Source organism: Oncorhynchus nerka, linkage group LG14 (assembly GCF_034236695.1).
Source record: "Oncorhynchus nerka isolate Pitt River linkage group LG14, Oner_Uvic_2.0, whole genome shotgun sequence".
Lineage (NCBI taxonomy): Eukaryota > Metazoa > Chordata > Actinopteri > Salmoniformes > Salmonidae > Oncorhynchus > Oncorhynchus nerka.
Window position 1 is genome coordinate 40964164 of NC_088409.1, and position 20648 is coordinate 40984811.

The 20648-nt window shown below is 42.9% G+C and overlaps 1 protein-coding gene across 10 annotated transcripts in view; it reads left to right on the forward strand.

Moving 5' to 3' along the window:
• Positions 1–18031, forward strand: part of LOC115141075 (myocyte-specific enhancer factor 2D homolog) — a 75836-nt gene extending 57805 nt beyond the window's left edge. For 2 of the 10 annotated variants that reach the window (XM_029679670.2, XM_029679671.2), the window contains exons 6-13: positions 1978–2034; positions 4882–5060; positions 5733–5762; positions 7005–7116; positions 7465–7660; positions 8606–8674; positions 10816–10866; positions 13819–18031. In XM_029679670.2, coding sequence (XP_029535530.1) covers positions 1978–2034; positions 4882–5060; positions 5733–5762; positions 7005–7116; positions 7465–7660; positions 8606–8674; positions 10816–10866; positions 13819–14242 — 1118 coding nt within the window. In that variant the 3' untranslated portion in view covers positions 14243–18031. The remainder of the gene's footprint in view (positions 1–1977; positions 2035–4881; positions 5061–5732; positions 5763–7004; positions 7117–7464; positions 7661–8605; positions 8675–10815; positions 10867–13818) is intronic. The other 8 variants (XM_029679676.2, XM_065000073.1, XM_029679672.2 and 5 more) reach the window with 7 other exon arrangements.
• Positions 18032–20648: the final 2617 nt, after the last annotated feature.

Sequence of the window (20648 nt, forward strand, 5' to 3'; positions counted from 1 at the left end):
ATTTTAGCAGTGTAGGTGTGGGGGGGGCAGTAGTTGTTAGCCATTGAACAGTCTTATGGCCAGGGGATATAAGCCTTGGTAATTTTGGATGGCTGGGAGCTCACCCCCAATGATGAACTTGGCTGTCTGCACCGTCCTCTGTAGGGCCTTCCTGACGAGGGTGATGCAGTTGCCATACCAGACAGTGATACAACCAGTCAGGATGCTCTCGATGGTGTAGCAGTAAAAGTTCCTAAGGATCTGCCAACTCGTTTCAGCCTCCTGAGGGAGAAGCGACACTGCCGTGCTGTCTTCACAACTGTGCTGGTGTGAGAGGACCATGTTAACTCCTCAGTGATGTGGACCCCGATGAACTTGAAGCTTTTGACCCTCTCCACTGCGGCCTCGTCGATGTGGATTGGGGTGTGCACCTGCTCCGGTTTCATGTAGTCCACAATCAGCTCCTTGGTCTTGCTGATGTTGAGGGAGAGGTTGTTGTCTTGGCGCCACACGGCCAAGTCTCTGACTTCCTCCATGTAGGCTGTCTCATCGCCGTTAGTGATCAGGCCTACCATCGTCGTGTCATCAGCAAACTTGATGATGGAGTTAGTTGTACGTGGCCGCACAGTCATGGGTGAACAGGGAATACAAGAGGGGGCTAATCATACACCCCTGGAGGTACCCCAGGATTAGCGTGGCTTAGCTTCTTATGGGCAGGTGGGACGGTAGTGTCCCACCTGGCCAACATCCGGTGAAATTGCAGAGCACAAATTTCAAATTACAGAAATATATATATATTTCACATTCATGAAAATACAAGTATTATACATCAAAATAAAGCTTAACTTCTTGTTAATCCAGCCGCTGTGTCAGATTCCAAAAAGGCTTTACAGCGAAAGCCCACCATGCAATTATCTGAGGACAGCGCCCTGCGTAAAAAACAAGAAAAACATTTATCAACCAGGCAGGTGCGACACAAAAGTCAGAAATAGTGATATAATAAATGCATTACCTTTGAAGATCTTCTTCTGTTGGCACTTCAAAAAGCCCTAGTTACATCACAAATGGTCCTTTTGTTCGATAAAGTCCTTCTTTATATCCATAAAATCTTCATTCAATATTCCACGGGTTTCCCTCCTTCAAAATGCATACAAAATTAATCCCAAACATTACCAATAAACTTATCCAAACAAGTCAAACAATGTTTATAATCAAACCTCAGGTACCCTAATACGTAAATAAACGATCAAATTTAAAATGGAGAATAGTATGTTCATTACCGGAGATGAATAACAAAGAATATGCTTTCACCCACGCGCATGGAAACACTACAGCCAAAATGAGAGCCACTTAGAAAAACTACAACTTCTACCTCATTTTTTTCCCCAAAAACCAGCCTGAAACTCTTTCTAAAGACTGACATCTAGTGGAAGTCCTAGGAACTGCAATCTGGGAGGACTCTCCTCATAATAAACATGAAAGCCATTGGAAACAGTGGAAGGCTGAACATCTTTTTTTTTTGGATTGTTTGTCCTCGGGGTTTTGCCTACCATATCAGTTCTGTTATACTCACAGACATCATTTTAGCAGTTTTACAAACTTTTTCTATCCAAATCTACCAATTATATGCTTATCCAAGCTTCTGGGCCTGAGTAACAGGCAGTTTACTTTGGGCACGCTTTTCATCCGGACGTGAAAATACTGCCCCCTACTCAAGAGAGGTTAAGTATTGTTGCCTACTCTTACCACCTGGAGTTTACCCATCAGGAAGTCCAGGATCTAGGGAGGTGTTCATTCCCAGGTTCCTGAGCTTGGTGACGAGCTTGGTGGGCACTATGGTGTTGAACGCTGAGCTGTAGTCAATGAACAGCATCAATGATATGGACTCAGCATTATTCATGTTCATGTTTTCTTTGCAATTCTTACCATTCACATCAACTCGTATGTGCAACTTGTCCTTTTCAACATGGCCGCTGTCTTCTGTTCTTCCCTCCACAGGTGCTCTATTAGGAGGTGAACTGAACAACTCCAACGGAGGATGCCCGAGCCCTGTTCGTAAGTGACGTCTACTTCTGCTAAAATACCTAGTTGAGTCGTTTTTACCTAGCAAATAAGATGATACCGTATACACAGTGAACTGCGTCTCTCTGTTGTAGCTGTGACAATAGATTATTAGCTTGTTAGTTTTTACCCTTCATGGCTTTCCTTGATGTGATGGGAGTTGTGGGTTATAGTAAAGCATAAAATGTGTATGGATTACACTTTGGGACAGACTCCACTGTTTGATGGAAGAGAAAAAGATGTCACGTTAGCTGGTCGATTGCAACCTCCACAAACACTGACACTGGCACTCATGTACTCACACACACACACACACACACACACACCTGTTGGCCAGCGACAGCTGAGGGTCACAGGAAAGCCGCTTGTAAATAGCCCAGGGGGTTGATGGGAAAGAGAATGAGAGAGAATGAAAGACTGAGGAAACGAGGGAGAAAGAGAGGTGTAGAGAGAAACCTGAATGACATGAACACTCTGACCTAGCATCTTCACCGTCTCCTCACCCCCCCTTCTTCTGTCTCCCCTGACCCTGCTTTCTCCCTCCCTCTCTCTGTCCTTCTCTCCCTCTATCGCAGCTGTTCCCCCATGTCCCCCCCTTTACACACACACACACACACACACTCCAATCCCCTGTGGTTCAAACTGTACCTTGTCTTGGCAGAGCCATCTCCTCAGAGGTGACTTTGACACCGGCCAGAGCCTCACTTCTAATCTAATTGCTCAAGGCATGCAGTCATCGGTAGATTACAATATTATCAGATATTGTGCTACAACATCTTCCCCAAAAATGAATGGCTGTATTATTGTGTAGAGCAGAATATGTTTTTCTATTTGTGACTAAGGCACTAAGCAACAAATCTTAACCTAGATTTTGTGAGCATAGGTTCGGCTTTCACATTGATATCAATGAAAGACTCGTACGACAATGAGTTACACAATCCTATCTCAAGTTTCAGAATCAGACCCAAGTCACAAAGTCATGGAACAGGGACCACAATAGTCACGATGCCTTTCTCTCTCTAAACTGGGGTTGTCTCAGTAACCCTCCAGTGCAGTAAACAGTGCGGTGGTCCCAAGACGCAGCTCAAGTGACTCACCCTGCTAGCCCGCTGACTCTCTCTCTCTTCCCCCTCCTCCCTCCAAATCCTCCTCCCCCTCGCTCTGTCGTTCTCAGCTGTTGAACACAGACCCAGGCTCTGGGCTCGGGAATGTCACCATTGACGTCACCCGACATTCCTGAGATTCCCACGCCCGGCACTGGGTAATAGGAGTAGAGCCTGGGAGAGCGAGTACACACACACACTCACAGGTATACACTAAAACGCATATGTTGATGCATGCATACATACAACACATAAACACATACATGAACATGTACTTACACAAACACATGCATGGATAAGCATTCACACAGGCACATAATGAGTGTGAATTCTTACACACTAGAGCCCTGTTGTTCAAAGAGCCCAGGGCCTGGGGCCAACATCTGACTAACACATGTTCTTTCTCCTCCTTCATCTCCCTCTGTTGCTGGGGTAGATGAGTGAGCGTCCAGTTTCTTAGAGGAAGGACTGAGCGAGTGTCTGTCTGCTAGGTCAGGTACAACTCAAAAATCCACCATCGCCCTGTTCCACTTTTGCCTCGGCTGTGGCTCACACTCGTGAATTCACATATTCCCATCGCAAAACACCTCAGTATAAAGTAACCTTCACTGGCTGCCCAGAGTCCTCTATCCAGTTATGAATGGAGCGAGCAAAATTATGGTAACTGTTACGCATTTGTATGTTTAATGGAAGTAGTGTGTAATTGATACTCTGCTGACACAAATGAGTCTGGAGCAAACATCATTCTCTCCTTGCCACTCGTGTGTGTGTGTGTGTGCGTGTGCGTGCGTGTGTCTGAACTGAAGTATGTGTGACTGAGATGAAACGGTGTCACATGCTGGTAGCATCTGGGACACGTCATGGAGCAACTTTTATCTGCTATCGCAGAACCCTGCCCAGCTCTAGGGAGTGTGTGTGCGCGTGTGTGTAGTTGTGCATCTGACTGTGTGCCTGCCCACAGTATGTGTGCATGTCTCTTTGTATCTCTCTCTCTCTCTCTCTCTCTCTCTCTCTCTCTCTCTCTCTCTCTCTCTCTGTTTCTCTCTCTCGGTCTGTGTGTGTCTACTGTCTGTGTTTGCCTGGTTGTGTTCCTGACAGTGCTGGGAAAGTCCCCCGCTCCCCTATCCACACAGTGAGCCTGTCTTTCTTTGAGTCAACGGCTCCTTTTAACCAAGTAAGGGGAAATCAGTCTGACGGTCTGTCCCATGGCAAGAAGGAATGCTGTTGTCTGAGTAGCTTGATGCTGTCCCAGATTAACACTGCTCACCATTGAGCCGTTCGATGGCTAGACCTTAATAATGAGTGAAACCAAAACGAAGCATACGCTGTTTGAATTGTGAACTAATTAAAATATTAGAGTTTTTTATTTTTTATTGTGTCTTATGAGACAACCCATTAGGAGGTTGGAATGTCTTGAGTAATAACAAAAGGTTGTTTCTCTTAGGGATGTGTCACATGGCGTAACCTGAAGGGGACTGTCTGAATGTTGACATAGGGATGCCGTAGGGTTGACATAGGAATGACATTGCTCCTGTAGTGAAAAGCTATGAGGTTTTGTCAGTAGTGTTACAGTGTAATGCGTGAAAGGGTCAAACGAGTAATGTTTACAGATTCATACTAATATTCACAGCGTTACAGTTGTCCTACAGTAAGTGATAGGCATACACACACCACACAAACACTCCTTCCATTCCTTAACACCATATTAATATCTCCTCTCCGTCTCCCTCTCAACCAGCGAACGGCTACATCAGTGCCAGGGCCTCCCCCGGCCTCCTCTCCGTCTCCAACGGCAACAGCCTGGGGAAAGTAGTCCTGGCCAAGTCTCCACCTCCGCCCAGCCCTCAGATGGTGAACAGCCGCAAGCCTGATCTCCGGGTCATCACCTCCCAGAGCGGCAAGAGCCTGATGCAGCTGGTGAGCCACAGAGAGATTCACTACGGGAGCCCTACTGGCCCAAACTGAGTGTTGTTTTCTCACATTGATAAATGCTTCATTGGTGTCCCGCCAGTCACAAAACAATGGGCTGCTGAATCTTTATGAATCTCTATTCCTTCTGAGATAAACATTTAATACCAAAATGAAGCGTATGCTGTTTGATTTGTAAACGGTTGAAATAGAGGTATTTATTTATTATTGTGTCTTGTAACTCAACACATTTTAGGAGGTTGGGATGTCTACAGTAATAAAGTTTTGTTTCTCAGAGTGGTGTCACTCGGAAGCTCACATTTTTCTACAAAACAGATGCTGAGTCATTATTAGTTTATAAAGCAATTGAACAATTAATAGGACAGCAATTATAATAAGATTAAATTAAAAGGTTGATTTTGGCACGCACTGAGTGCGGCTTTAGACTGTGCTAAAGAAGGATTGACTTCAAAATGCATCCATGCATCTCATCATTGCCGTTCTGAATTTGATATTTTCGTGAGTGTGTGATGAAATATCCCCCCAGAAGCTGATCTGAGTTCAGTTTTGTATTTCCCCTTAATGAGCCCAATGGTTAAGATTAGGAATGGGGGCTGATCCTAGATCAGCAGGTTAGTACAGAGCTGTAACCCGTGTTCTCTGTCCTACTGCCCCCTGCAGACCGATGAGGAGCTGGAGTTGGTGAGTGAGGTGAATAGAAACTCCTAGACTTGACTGTGGTTGCTGTGTCAACACTGTGGTCTCACAGGCATGAGTGTCATACTGGTATACTGTCGTACTGGTATATTAGTAGATAATTAGTATACAGTATTTACAGTGTAGTATCAGTCGAATAAGAGCACAGTACAATGTACAGTACCAGTCAAAAGTTTGGACACCTACTCATTTCATGGTTTTTCTTTATTTTTTTACTATTTTCTACATTGTAGAATAATAATGAAGGCATCAAAACTATAAAATAGCACATGGAATCATGTAGTTACCAAAAAAGTGTTAAACAAATCAAAATATATTTATATATAAATATAATATAACAAGGCACACCTGTTAATTGAAACGCATTCCAGGTAACTACATCATAAAGCTGGTTGAGAGAATGCCAAGAGTGTGCAAAGCTGTCATCAAGGCAAAGGGCTGCTTTGAATAATCTCAAATATATTTTGATTTGTTTAAAACTTTTTTGCTCACTACATACTTCCATATGTGTTATTTAATAGTTCTGATGTATTCACTATTATTTTACAATGTAGAAAGTAGTAAAAAATAAACCCTTGAATGAGTAGGTATGTCCAAACTTTTGACTGGTACTGTATGTATAGAATAGTGTGTATGCATACTATGTGTGGTAAATCCAAAATGGAGGTAAAGCTCTCTGTGAATGCATTGTATGTATTTTGGCATGTGCATGGGTCAACTCCATGTGTGTGTAATCCATGTTGGGATGGACAGAAGGTCATTGTGTATAAGCTACAGTACTCTCTGGAGTGTGTGTATCCATTGACTAGGACAAACTGTTTACAAGGTGACACCAATGGTACAATGACCTCCACCCCTGGAGAGTCTGAGCCCCGACTCACACACTTATCACCACGCACCAACACACACACAATCACTTTGTCGCTCACTCTGGTTGTTCTGCCCGATGCATGCCTCTCAAGCAATCCGCATGATTCTCCATTTGAGTGGAACACTTCCGAACACCTCCACCAACTGTTCGTTCACGTGGCCGTGAATATTGGTGTTTCCGTGTCATAGAGAAGTCCGTACAGGCCATGAACCATACAGGCCAGGATGTCCCCACCTTCGTTTCTATTTGATACTATTAGCGAATGTCATGGTACTGCGTGGGCACAAACCTTCTGGTTTAAAATAAGTCTTTACTTCCTGTGTCCTGATGTTCAAGCGTCTTTCCTGTGTCCTCTGTCTTTCCAGAATGCTCAGAGGTTAGGCGGTTCACAAGGGAACCTGTCCACGCCAGTGATTTCCGTGGCGACGCCCAGTCTCCTAGCCCCCTTCTCCGCCATGCAGACGGCCTACAACACTGGTGAGTAAAAGAGGAAAAGGGTACTCGCTGCTCACGGGCAAAGCTTGCAAAATATTGGAATTGGACACACACTGTATGTCTGTAGTATGTCTTAAAGCAAGTGTATTAGGGCCAGTGGATGACAGAAACACAAGGGTGAATACTTTTGATTAGTTTCTTCAGTTATTCTCTTTTTGTCAGTCTGCTCTGTAATTACCCAAATTGGCAAAGACAGAAAATAACACAATTTACCACTGTAAGTGAATCGTGTGCATATTCACTTTGATCAATGTGTGAGTATTTCTCCTTCTCTCTCCATCTCTCTCCCTCCCTCTCTTCCCCTCCCTCCCTCCCCTCCCTCCATCTCAGAGTACCAGCTGACAAGTGCAGATCTCACAGCGCTCCAGACATTCACACCATCAGGGTTGCTGCCTAGCAACATGTCCACCTGGCAACAGCAACCAGCAGTATCCCAGCAGCAGCAACAACAACAGCAGCAGCAACAACAACAACAACAGCAGCAACAACAACAACAGATCAGCTTGGCGTCACTCAGTAATTTGGTGTAAGTACACTTCCCCGGTCACCCTATTGTATAAGTGTAGCTAGCTGCATTCTAAACCAGTGGCATTCAAAGTTGGGGTTGCGACCCCTAGTGGGTCCCCCCATATTTTTTATAATAATAATACAATTAAGAGTACAGATTATTGTATGGAACAATATACAAAAACAATTATTAAGTAAATGTATTTATTGGTTTCTTTTCATTTTAATAAGAGCAGAAAATGCAATTCATTGACGGTTGTGTCATTCAATTTTAACATTGTGTCGTTAGATTTGGGTTGGGATGGGAGAAGTTCATGGGGGGGAAAATGGGGTCACCAGAAATTAAAGCTGAAAAAATTGAGTCCCCACTGAAAAAGTTTGAATACCCCTGCCCTAAACCGATATCTGCGTTGCTCTCAATTCATGAGTTTTAGTTCAAGTGAATTAACCCAAAACTTTCCCCATACTATGTGACCAATCATTGAGTAACTTCTCTCCCATGCCATACAGACTATCCCTCTGTACTTACCTGTTCTTTAGCCCATAGACCCGTAAACACACATGCACTTACTGTCTGCACACAATTCCATCAGCAAGTCTGAGTTACTAAAGCTGTGCATCATTGGCATTTGACATGAAATTAAGCATTTTTCCTCGAGAGAAGCATAGCATGGTTGCTAGCTACAATAAACTGCGACCCAAACTGAACACCTCAGACCGTCACTGGTATCCACTTGCTATAGTATAGTATGCATCAGAGGAGGCTGGTGGGAGGAGCTATAGGAGGACAGGCTCATTGTAATTGCTGGAATGACCACCTGCTGTAGGCTAATGCTAGCTAGTGATCCTCATTAGCTCTCAGCTTTGTCTCGTTATTAGCATTGTTAGCGCTAAATTGTGGCGGCTAGGCTAGCCGCGGGGTAGCTGTATGTAACCGCCTGTTTGTTCTCCCCCTTGTCCACAGCATGTGGGGCGCAGAGAAACAGAACGGGGAGATGGCTAACTGCATCTCCAATTTCGCTGCTAACCTGAGGTGAAGGAATTAGCATCTAGCGCTACATGTGTGGTTATCATCATGCATTTACTGTTTGTCGTATCAAATTAAGTTTGTGCGGCTCTCAGGTTGGGTTCAATTCATAAGAACATAATGAAGGTATAACAGTTTAGATTTCATGTACACTTACACTGTAAAACATTATTTATATATTATTATTTCCCCCTATTTCATGACATCCAATTGGTAGTTAGTCTTGTCCTATCGCTGCAACTCCCGTACGGACTCGGGAGAGGCAAATGTCGAGAACCGTGCGTCCTCTGAAACACAAGTGTGCTTCTTGACACACTGCTCAATAAACCCGGAAGCCAGTCGCACCAATGTGTTGCGGGAAACACCATACACCTGGCGACCGTGTCAGCGTGCATGCGCCCGGCCCGCCACAGGAGTCGCTAGAGTGCGATGGGACAAGGACATCCCGGCCGGCCAAACCCACCCCTAACCTGGAGGACACTGGGCCAATTGTACGCTGCTTCATGGGTCTCCCGGTCGCGGCCGGCTGCGACACAGCCATGTATTGAACCCGGATCTGCGTCTTTCCTCTTTCTTTTATATCTTGTTTCTGAGGCTTGTTTCTGAGTGTTGGAACCAAAGAGAGAAATATGGCAGCCGCCCAATGCTGTGTGCGTCAGTCTCACAGGACCGCATTGACACACACCAAGAATGAGTAGTGTAGTCCTCCTTTTTTGTCTTGAAGCACAGGTCTATTAATCTCTCTCACCTGGATGGCCTGATAGTAAGATCAATAGTCAGATTTCACTCATCCGTACTTCATATGATCAGTGAAACTGCTGCTTCAAAGTAAGGCACTTGATCAAATCGTTCTCATTTTGCCCTGAAGAGCACGTTCCACCCACGATTTGTTCTCTCACACAAGCGTTTGATTACATAGGCTATACGTACAGTCCCACTGTTTTTGTTATTTATTCCCTTGCACAGTAGCTGCAGTGAGCAGACACTTCCAATCAAAGGTGATTGACGGTTTTTCACTGCAAACCTTGCGTTCCCTGTCAGCCCTGGTTACTCGCCGTGGGAAGTGAGGGGGGGAAATGATTTCTGCCAGTTTTTTTTTTCTCCACTTCCTTCTCTTGCACTGAGTGGCCAATCATTCCAGAGCCTCCTGTAAAGACTCACTGCAACTAGCGTGCACCTGTTGACTAGCACACCAATCTAAATGTTAATGCTGTGTCAAGGGCGTCCCGCTAGCCTTCCCACGGTGACTTGTTTATTGAATCATTTTCCACACGTCAATTGCTGCCTTCAGCCTTGCAGGATATGTTGGTCTCTGTGTTTGAGGAACCCAGCTGATGCATTCAGGACAGAAAGGGTCTGAGTTGAGGAGGTTTAAGGAGTTTTGGAGAAATGCTTCCTGTTTAGGGAACATGTATGTCTGTCCTTGCATTAAGGACATGTCCTTTTGCATTGGAGAAATGGTGCACACACACACACACACACACACACACACACACACACACACACACACACACACACACAACTCGCTACCTCAGTATGTTGCTATCTGTCTATCACTTAACTCACTCTCTGTCTGTCTCTTCCTTTCAATATCGCTTTCTGTCTGTCTGTCTCTGTCTGTCTGTCTCTGTCTGTCTGTCTGTGTCTCTGTCTGTGTCTCTACCTTACGCATGTTTTACAATGTACACAGGAATGAATAGTTGTTTGTGTACACACTGCTGATTTGTGTGCTGTGCACATAATATCCTATTTAGTTCAGAGAAAGCTCCTTTCTCCTCAAGGAATAGTTGTTTGTTTGCACAGGCAACAGGATAGGGAATAATTGTGTCAACACATCCACTCCAGCTTGATTACCCTACATTGCAGGAAAGGGAAAAATAATAGAATCGATAAAATAACATTTATTTAGGGACTACATTGATGTCTTGGTCAATAAATTCAAAATGATGAGTCTATAATTACATTTTATTTAGAAAATGAATACCCAATGTTTGAATGTAGAGTGATTTAGTCATGTTTATAATAAGTATTTTCTAACTCTGCCAAGTTGTTGGGCTGTCTGTTATGTACATTAATGGAGAGCAGGTTTCTGAATCACCCTCCCTGTGTTAGTTTCTCAAACTTTCTTGTTTACCCTCCCTTTACAGCATGGCCTCTCAATCAAACTTGCTATTTGGCAGGGAAGAGGGTCTCTGCTGGTACTGTATATCTCCTCAGTCAGAGGAGACTGGTGGGATGAGCTATAGGAGGATGGGTCATTGTAATGGGTGGAATGGAATAAATGGGACAGAGCTTAACATGTGGTTTCCAAATGTTTGACATGTTTGATACTGTTCCATTCATTCCATTCCAGCCATTACAATGAGCCCATCTTCCCATAGCTCCTCCCACCAGCCTCTTCTATCTTCAGTGTATAACTAGCCACACAGCATGGCACTGTTTCCCAAACCTGGTCTTTGAGGACCCCCATGCATGCTGGTTTTCATTTAAAACCAGATCCAATAACTATTCAACAGAAGCTACTGGTAATAATCATCCATGCAACTCACTATCAACTCAGTTTAAGCTAATTTATTGAGAGATTGGTTTCATGTGAAAACTGTGCACACAATGGTCCTTCTGGACCAGGTTTTGGGAAATGGCTGTACTGTACTGTACTGTAACCGTGTGCTTCTGACTGCGCCAGCTGTGTTAGCGCTCTGAGCGAGCCTTCATCACTGTCACCAGCCTGCTGACTCTAACCGTATTATTCTCCATAGCAACAGGACCCTTGTGACACTATAATCCATCAACCTGTACAAGTCCATAATGCCGGGCTTACACTTGATAAAGTGGTACATAGAGGCAGAGTAACACAGTCAAGGGTTTAGGGAGTGAGTGTGCACATGAGCGAGAGCATGTGTGTGTGTTGTAGGGTACAGAATCACATTCTTGCATCTTTTATTGTGCATTCGTGAATATATAAAATAATATGAATGGGTCATTGTTCCCTATAAGTACACTAGCTTAAAGGCCCAGTGCAGTCAAAAACATGATTTACCTGTGTGTTATGTACAGTGAGCAAAACAAGTATTTGAACAGTGATTTATTTTGTTTGTTGTTTTGGCTCTTTACTCCAGCACTTTGGATTTGAAATGATACAGTGACAAAATGCAGACTGTCAGCTTTAATTTGAGGGCATTTTCATCCATATCTGGTGAACCGTTTAGAAATGACAGCACTTTTTGTACATAGTCCTACCATTTTATGGGACCAAAAGTATTGGGACAAATTCACTTATGTGTATTAAAGAAGTCAAAAGTTTAGTATTTGGTCCCATATTCCTAGCACGCAATGATTACATCACTGTTGTTGTTGTTTCACCTTATTTTGTGACCAATCATTTTGGAGTCACTTTTAGTGTAAATAAGAATAGAATATGTTTCTAAACACTTCTACATTAATGGGGATGCTACCATGATTCTGGTTCATTTTGAATGAATCGTGAATAATGATCACTGAGAAAGTTACAGACACAGAAATATCATACCCCGCGAAAAATGCTAACCTCCCCTGTTATTCTAATGGTGAGAGGGTTGCATGTCTTGGGGATATGCTATTTGTAACTTTCTCACTCATCATTATTCACGATTCATTCAGGACTATCTGTAATCATGGTAGAATTCACATGAATGTAGGAATGTTTAGAAATACATTCTATTCTTATTTGTGCCAATACTTTTGGTCTCCTAAAATGGGGGGACAAAAAGTGCTGTAATTTCTAAACGGTTCACCTGATATGGATGAAAATACACTCAAATCAAAGCTTGACAGTTTAACCTCATAGTATCATTTCAAGTCCAAAGTGCTGGAGTACAGAGCCAAAACAACACAAAATGAGTCACTGTCCCGATAGTTTTGGAGCTCACCGTATATTCCCACACTGAGGATGGAATAATACTGTGAAAAGGCCCTTTTAGTGTAAGAGCTGTTTGAAAATACTTTTGGAAAAAAATGGCTGCTTGTTTTTGTGGGATGGAGTTTTTGCCTGCCTGGTGAATATCTTTTTTATTGGTCTATTCACTAATTTACCGCCTGGTGACGTCCAAACCTCTCTGCCAATAACAGCTAGTTTTCAGTTTTCCACTCCACACTCATGAGAAATTGCTCTTTGCAAAAAAGCTATTTTTGTTTATTTTTTGACTATTTTAGTTGAAAACAATCACAGTAACATATTTAATTGTTAGCCAGAAATGATTTGATATTGAGATGAAAACGGCTGCGTTGGACCTTTTTTGAAGGGTGATCTGATTTAAGGGTGAAGTGATTCAAGTGAGTTGGCTTTTCCAATCGAGGGGAGTGGTGTGGGAGAGAGGGGGAGGGTGCTGGGGAGTGGTGTGGGAGAGAGGGGGAGGGTGCTGAGGGCTGTGTGAATTTACAGATGGGACTTGTTGGCGGGGTGTGAAGTTGGAGATGTCTGGGTACAATTGCATGAGTTACTAAATGCTAAAGATAAGTGACTGTGGACACATGGCACAAGGCATGGGAGTGGTCTTTCGGAATCCAGAGTCCGTCTGCATGGCTTGTGGACCGTGCACTTCCCTGTGGCCTTTTCATCCAGTCTGTTTGCGCCTCTGTTCGTGTGTCTAACCTCAGTCCATCAACCTATAATCACTTTTAAAAGCTACGTCATGACAGAGTGTTCTCTAAAACATTTAGTAGTGAAACATTACCTGTCGTTAGCAATTAGCCAAAACAGCCCAGGGTGTGTATGAAGAGTAGGGTGGAACACAGAGCACGGCACATAGAATTGAAGACCTACGCGGTTCATAGAAGGGACACTTATCTACCACTCCCATAAACAATTACATTCTTTCTCTCTGCAAGGTTCTGTTTGTTTTTCCGCTACTCAATTTGCTGACACATTTGTCATCTAGGACCCCCCCCCCTCCCCCCTCCACCTATTGTGTGGAGGTGTTGACTCTATGTTCCATCAGCGCTTACTACACTGTGTGCTGGTTAGCAGGTCCCTCTCTGGGATCCTGTATTTAAAGTGATGTTCGTGGTAATGTTGATATGTGTGTTTGTAAGTAGTGTTGCAGTTACCCTGGCTGACCAGCAGATGTCAGCACACGTCTCACCATTTCTCTCTCTTTTCTCGGTCCCTCCAGGCCGGTGGGCCACTTACCTCAGGGCACCATGCTGACGATTAACACCAACCCCAACATCAGCATCAAGTCGGAGCCCGTGTCGCCCAACCGCGACCGCAGCACCCCATGCTCAACAGCTGGGGGTGGCGGAGGAGGGGGCCTAGTGACCATCACAGGGGCCCCTATGTCAGGCCAGTACCCAGGGGCCTTGCGCCTGGAGCCGTCCACCCTGCAGGGCCGCTCACCCGTCGGCAGCCTGAGCAGCAACGGCAGCTCCTACGAGGGTGACCGGGACAATGGGGCCCAAGGGCAGGCCCAGGACTTCCACCACCAGGGAGGGGCCTCCTCGGCCATGGGGCTCCTGAGGCCCTCGTCCACTCAGGAGCAGCAGGAGCAGGAGGGGGCCAACGTGAAAAGAATGAGACTGGACACCTGGGTCACATAGGTGTGTAGAACAAGAGAGTGAAGGGGAGAGATGCCCCATCCCACACCCTTTTACCGTATGTACAGTAAATGCTGACCTCACACCCATGCCTCCACAACACACAAACACACACACATGCACCGGACACGCCCATTTGCGCATGCTCTTATACTCTTGCACACACTCTTTCTCTCACAAATGTATGCGTTGACACACAAGCTGCATACTGTTTTACACTATATTGTACTACACACACACACACTCACACTCACACAAACACCCTCTATAGGGGCAGAGTTACCGAACCAGGGATTACATGTCAACATAGTGTGTGGGACAAGATTAGGATTGGAATGAATGAGTTCTCTTTTGATCAAGCAGGCTCAGTCTCCTTTTCGTTTTGAAGGGACAGAGACAGCTACAAAACTGACTGACTATTGACTGACTAATGACATTGCTGGGTTTTCTCTTCACCCTCTACATCACATAATACACACCTGGTATCCTCCTGTCTTTTATCCACAGTAGGTCTCTAGTCCAGCTGCACTGCTCTGTTGAGAAACAGTAGAACAACCAAAATGAATCCACTTCTTTGTATCTGCCCAGTGGCACTGTTATATCCAGCTTTTGGTGTTTTTGTAAAGAGTATGAGATTGGTGAATGAGATTTAAACTTTTTTTAAATATATTGCGTCCTCTCTCTGTCTGTTGTCCATCAACCATCTTTAAATTTCTATTAACATTTCTGTTTTAGATTTGAGAACCCAAAATTCACTGAGTCAATCTGATTAGCTATCCATTTTATAAGACAGGATTTACTCTTCTAAAGTGGACAATCCTTGTTTTGTTTAGTTTTAGCCAGGTATTTAATCTGAAACATCGATACCTTATCTAGGTCAAATACTGTTTTATCAGGGAAGGGCTGCACTAGCTCTATGACACATGCTACAGATACCTACCGATCAACTTCAGATGCTGCGTGTGTTTCCTGTTCTGTGATATTTATTTCAAATGCTCTTTTTGTGTTTGTTTTTTGTTTTTTTACTACCTTCTTGACTTTTCGATTTTCACCACGCTCAAATCCATCCACACTCACACAAACATATTTTTGTTAAACAATGCCTGTGTTTCAGAAGGCTCTGAATAGGAGATGTAAACTGGGAGAAAAAGTGAAGAACTGTGTATATAAACAATTTGTTCTGTTTCCTTCTGTATGGCTTTTGTATAGCAGGGACATTGTTTTTTGAGGGTAAACATATAGAGCATATAAATATATATTTAAACCGCAGCGATAGCAGATTTTGAGAGTAAGTGATGAACTGCATACGATGCAGAGAAAACGATAGATGACAGGGATTGTATATAGAAATATATGTTCACATATGTTCAGCAGGATATCCCTAAAAGCCAATGTGTTGATTCTCAGTGGGTCTTTCTATTTATGTGTGTACATAAGTGTACTAGGTTGCAAAGCCAGGTGAGGGTGCTAGAGGGACAGAAAAGGAAGTAGCAGTGGATTGGACTGTTTGAGTGAGCAGTGGTTAGTACTCTGATGGAGCGCACTTTAACCCCTTCCTCCCCCAAGCCCCCCAAATGCCCCCTCTCTTTAAAAGCCAGGTGTCCTCCAGAAAGGGACAGTCATGTCTGCATGTCCTCAGGCACGTCAAACTCATTCAACACACACACAAACACATTTTCACACATTAGCCAGACAAGTATCCCCTGTGCTTTCTGTTAGAGGAGAGTTCCCTGGCCACATGAATTAATTACAGCATTTCACTCATTGAACCGTAGTGTAAACTCGACCGCTCCCTACCAGTGACTTAAGACAAGTCCATCTCACACTCATTTGACCCCTGCCACTATCAATTTTCTGCCAAAACGCCTCATTGCTCCACACACTCAAACACCATACTCGCATATACTCTGCACTCCGTCCAGAACATGTTCAAATGACCTCCCATTGGCTCTTTATCGTTTTATATCGTTGTAGTTGTTGCCGTAGGGATTGTGCAGCCTGACTCGTCAGGAGTCTAGACGATCGTCTAGAGGTGGATGGCAGAGAGAGAGAGTGATCACGCCTGCCGGTATATTCACACACCCTTAGACTGTAAGACTGTTGTGTCCTGAGCTTTGAACAAAACGTTGACCCTGATGTTTTTAAAGTTTTTTTTATAATAATGGTAGCCATGTCTTGAATAGGGCCACATGCCATGAAGCGATGTTTCATACCTAGACTAAATGGTGACTAGCGGAAGCAGGCGATGGGGTTGGTTAGTACTATGGACGCTGGCCAATCGAGGTGTTGTATAAAGCCCTGACATTATCCCAGAACAACACTAAGGGTCACTGTAATCACAAATGAAAAGACAATCGTCATGACAATAGTTAACCTGCGCCCCCATATTCCCCATATATAATGAATGATGTTTAGAGAATCTCACTTTCCAGTGTTCATTTGTGCTGGTGACAGTTCTATTGTCTGTTTTTATTATAATTGTTCTATGATAATTGCTATTATTACTGTTAATATTATCATTATTGTGACCATCGATGGTAATTGTAATGATGATATAGAAAAGGCCATTTTATTTTTTGCGGTTTTGTGTAGGTTAGGAATCTTGTTTTATTTGAATTTTATTTTATTATATATAAATATATTTTTGTTTTGTTTTCATTTTTTGTTTAGTTTTTTCTTCAAAGGGTGTACTAAAATTGCACGATTTATGACGCAAAACAAAACGGCTGTAGTAATATTAGTACATGTGAGATCATGAAAGGTGGTAAACAAGTTTAATATAATAACCAGTTCAATGCTGCAATTTTTTGTCAAATGTACAAAACTTAGTCTACAGATAGTAAAGTGAGGACAAGACACATTTAATTTATTTCTGACCAGACACAAAGATGTCAATGCATGGGCATAACACAAACAAAGAATGAATCCTATTATAGGAAATGCATATGAAATGTAATATTAATAAGAATATACATCACACAGAAATAAAATAGAAATTGAAGAAAAAAGTACAATTATAGCTAATATATTGTGTTCGGCTAGTCTGCTTTTTGTTGTAAACAAAATGAACATTTTTGTTGTTTTTGGAGAATGATATACAATTTGTGTATATTTTCATAAATAAAGTATGCACTGATGTTATTACAAATTCTATACTGCTTTTACAAAAAGTGTTTGTTATTGTACCAAAGTATCCATTTGTCCCTTCTTACCCTCCCCTTTTTGCGTATGTTTTCTGGTATTTTATATATTAAATAGACAAGTTGACCTACAAAAAGGTTTGGTTTGTTATTATGATTTACATTAGAATGTGCATTTGTGTTGTTCACCATCAAAACATGATAATTTATCAATACAAACTTGTTTTTTGAAAAAAGTGTTCTGAAACGTGATTTATCAGCTATGTTTGGTAAGTGACAGACAATATGAGACTGTTGAGAGAGTAGTTTATTAACTGCCAGAGATCTGTGAAGTGGAATGATGTATTTTCACCATAAGATGTCATCACATGTGCTGGTAATGCTTTGGGCATCATTATCACGTGTTCAGATCTACTGAATTATTTTAAGCCTAAACCTAAACCAAATTTGTTCTGGTTTTTCTTAGTTTTATGAAATGGAAATGTTTCTAGAAATAATTTACTATTTCGAGTCACATTTAAAGCATTCCATTTTTCGCAAGCAAAGTGATAAACTTAATTGACTTAAACTGCATGTTATGTGAGACACTATGCCACGGTATTTGAATGACATAACTAAGATTAATACAAATAAAACTAATGTTGATATCAAATTATTCTGTTTCTAAATCATAACTGTCATGGGAGGGAAAGAAAAAGTCAAATGAACTTGAAAGGAGAGACTTGGGAGAGTTCTAATGGAGAAATGTTGTATTGAGGCGTTTATTCACTGCATGATAACTTTTCCACTGACATAATCTCTACTTATTTAAAGAAGTGCAAGATTTCAGTTTCTAAATGTATCATTGGACATTTAAATTGCACAGTAAACAAATAGTTAATAAATAAACGCCTGTTTAGTCCCAATTTTCTGAATGAGAGAGAGATGAAGTAACGAGACAAGAGGATTGGAGCGATGTGCTGGGGGTGTAATTTCCCCTCCTCCAGACAGTTGACCATAGTGTCAGCTGGAAGTGGCAGCTGTTCTGTCCTGTGTGGCCCATGAGCACATGTCTCAGACACACACTTCTGTCTCCAGTGGCAATGGCCAACTAATAACCATGTCTAATCCAGACCACTCAGTCTGTGGCAGTATACCTTGCAGGTTAGCGTTTTTTGTCATGAATCTTATTCTGGAGGCAGCTCTGCAGAGTGTAATACAAAGTAATACAATCTGATTTGAAACCTAACCTTAACCACACTGCTAACCCTAATGCCTAACCTTAAATGAAGACCAAAAATATCATTGTTGTTTTCATTAATTATTACAATTTAGCCAATTTTGACTTTGCAGCTGGCCTAAGGGGAAATCACTCAGTTCTGCCTCCAGGACAAGACTCATGACAATAAACGCCAACCTACTTGTATATCATCCTTTTATCACTAGTTACGGAGAGCAAGCTACGTTGCGTGTGTGTGTGTGTGTGTGTGTGTCACGTGGCCAGCGATGAGCCAGGGTGTGGCTCCACTATTGCAATCAAGGTCATTGGCTGGACGTGTGTGATTATTTCTGTTACCCAGTTGCTGATTGCCAGACATGACCTTATCTCATCATAAGGGGACCTTTTTCTGTGAGAATGATTCACACATTCTTTGGAGCAGCTGATGTGGTTGTGAGATAGCAGCTGGAGCCAAACCCTGTCTAAAGTGCTTTGTCGTTTGTCCTTGGTAAGTGGCACTTGTCCTTAGTGATGTATTCATACAATTATTTGAGTCTAACAGAACGAGTACATACTGTATATGCATCAGGTTGCACTGATTGAATATATCTTTCTATTCTGTTTACAACATGGCACGTATAACATTTCTTTTCCTTATAGCCCATTGTTTGGAAGGGGTGGGCCAGTTGAAACTTTAGAACAGAGAAAATGAAGGCCAGCTCAGGAGCCACCCCTTCCTCCGTCTGATTTTACAGGTCTTCCGTCACATGGAGTAAATCAACAGAATGGGAATAATGGATGACAGATGGTTGTCGAAGGAGAGCAAACACACTCCCTGTAGAGAGCTGGTATAGTTTTACCACCCTCCTGTGTCAAATCCACATACACACACCAGCCCTGCAGCTGAGCCCCTCCCCCCAGGTTAGCCAGAATGGCCCAGCTGAAATGGCGCCTCTGGTCGCAGCCGGACATAGTGACCAAGCACTTTCAGCCTCTTGCATCAGATATGGTCATCCTGGCTGTTTGTCAGGAAACTATTCTTCTATTAATAGCACTAGGCATGTGTTCCTGGGATAGACATAGCTTGTCCATCCACAACATCTCTTTCTATAAGTATTGTTATTTCATATGTAGATCATCTTGTAGATCATCTTGTGCCTATATAACCTAGTTAGTTTATTCGTATTCCCTGAATGGAATATGTAAAGTTGTATTGCCATAGCTAGTTATAAGGCTGACTGGGAGCCATAGACATTAGAGAATAAGAGCATGCCAGACAGCTGCCGTAATGCCATTCCAGCACCCAGCCTTTCTCTCTGAATGGCTGTGGGGGTTCCCCCTTTATTCAATCAGTCATTGCAAAGACTTGGGCAGTGAGCAGGCAACCGGCAGCTAAAATAGCCAACATTGTTCTGAAGACTGACTAATGAATGACAAAAAAAGGGGGAAAGAAGGCTGTGAGGCGGGAAGAGGAGGTGGTGAGGGGAGGTCATCCATTGTTCCTTGTTGCCCATTTTATCCCTCGGTCTTCCCATGGGATGGTTGTTTGTTATGGAGGGCCCAGTGTGGCTTTGTTAGCTAGCCTGCTTTGAGGTCAGTAAAGCTGGGATGGTGCCAAATCTCCCCTCCCACACCGCCCCCGGGTCTCACTCACTTTAATGTAATACACAGAGGAAACAGATCGATGCTGAGGGAGAAGCCAGCTGTTTTCTTGGCCTGGTCTAAAGGTATACTTTCCTCTGAGCTTCATCCAGATTTCAACAGACACTGGATAATTATTCTCAGAACCCGTTGTGCGCGGGTCTTTCCTCTATCAGAAGAGACACATACCCTGGATAATAGACCGTCCTTGTAAAATAACTGACAGTTTCTTAACTGACTTGTTTAGTTAAATAAACGTTAAATAAACCAAAAACAATGGACCGTGGTGTGTTTATTTGTTTATATTTCTGTTTTTCTCCCTTACTTTTTCAAAAGCTTTTTGTAAATATTTCAATGTAGAGTAATATCAAACGTGCATCATGAAATAAGTCCTACACAGTTCTTAAGCAAAAAATAAAATGTATAAACA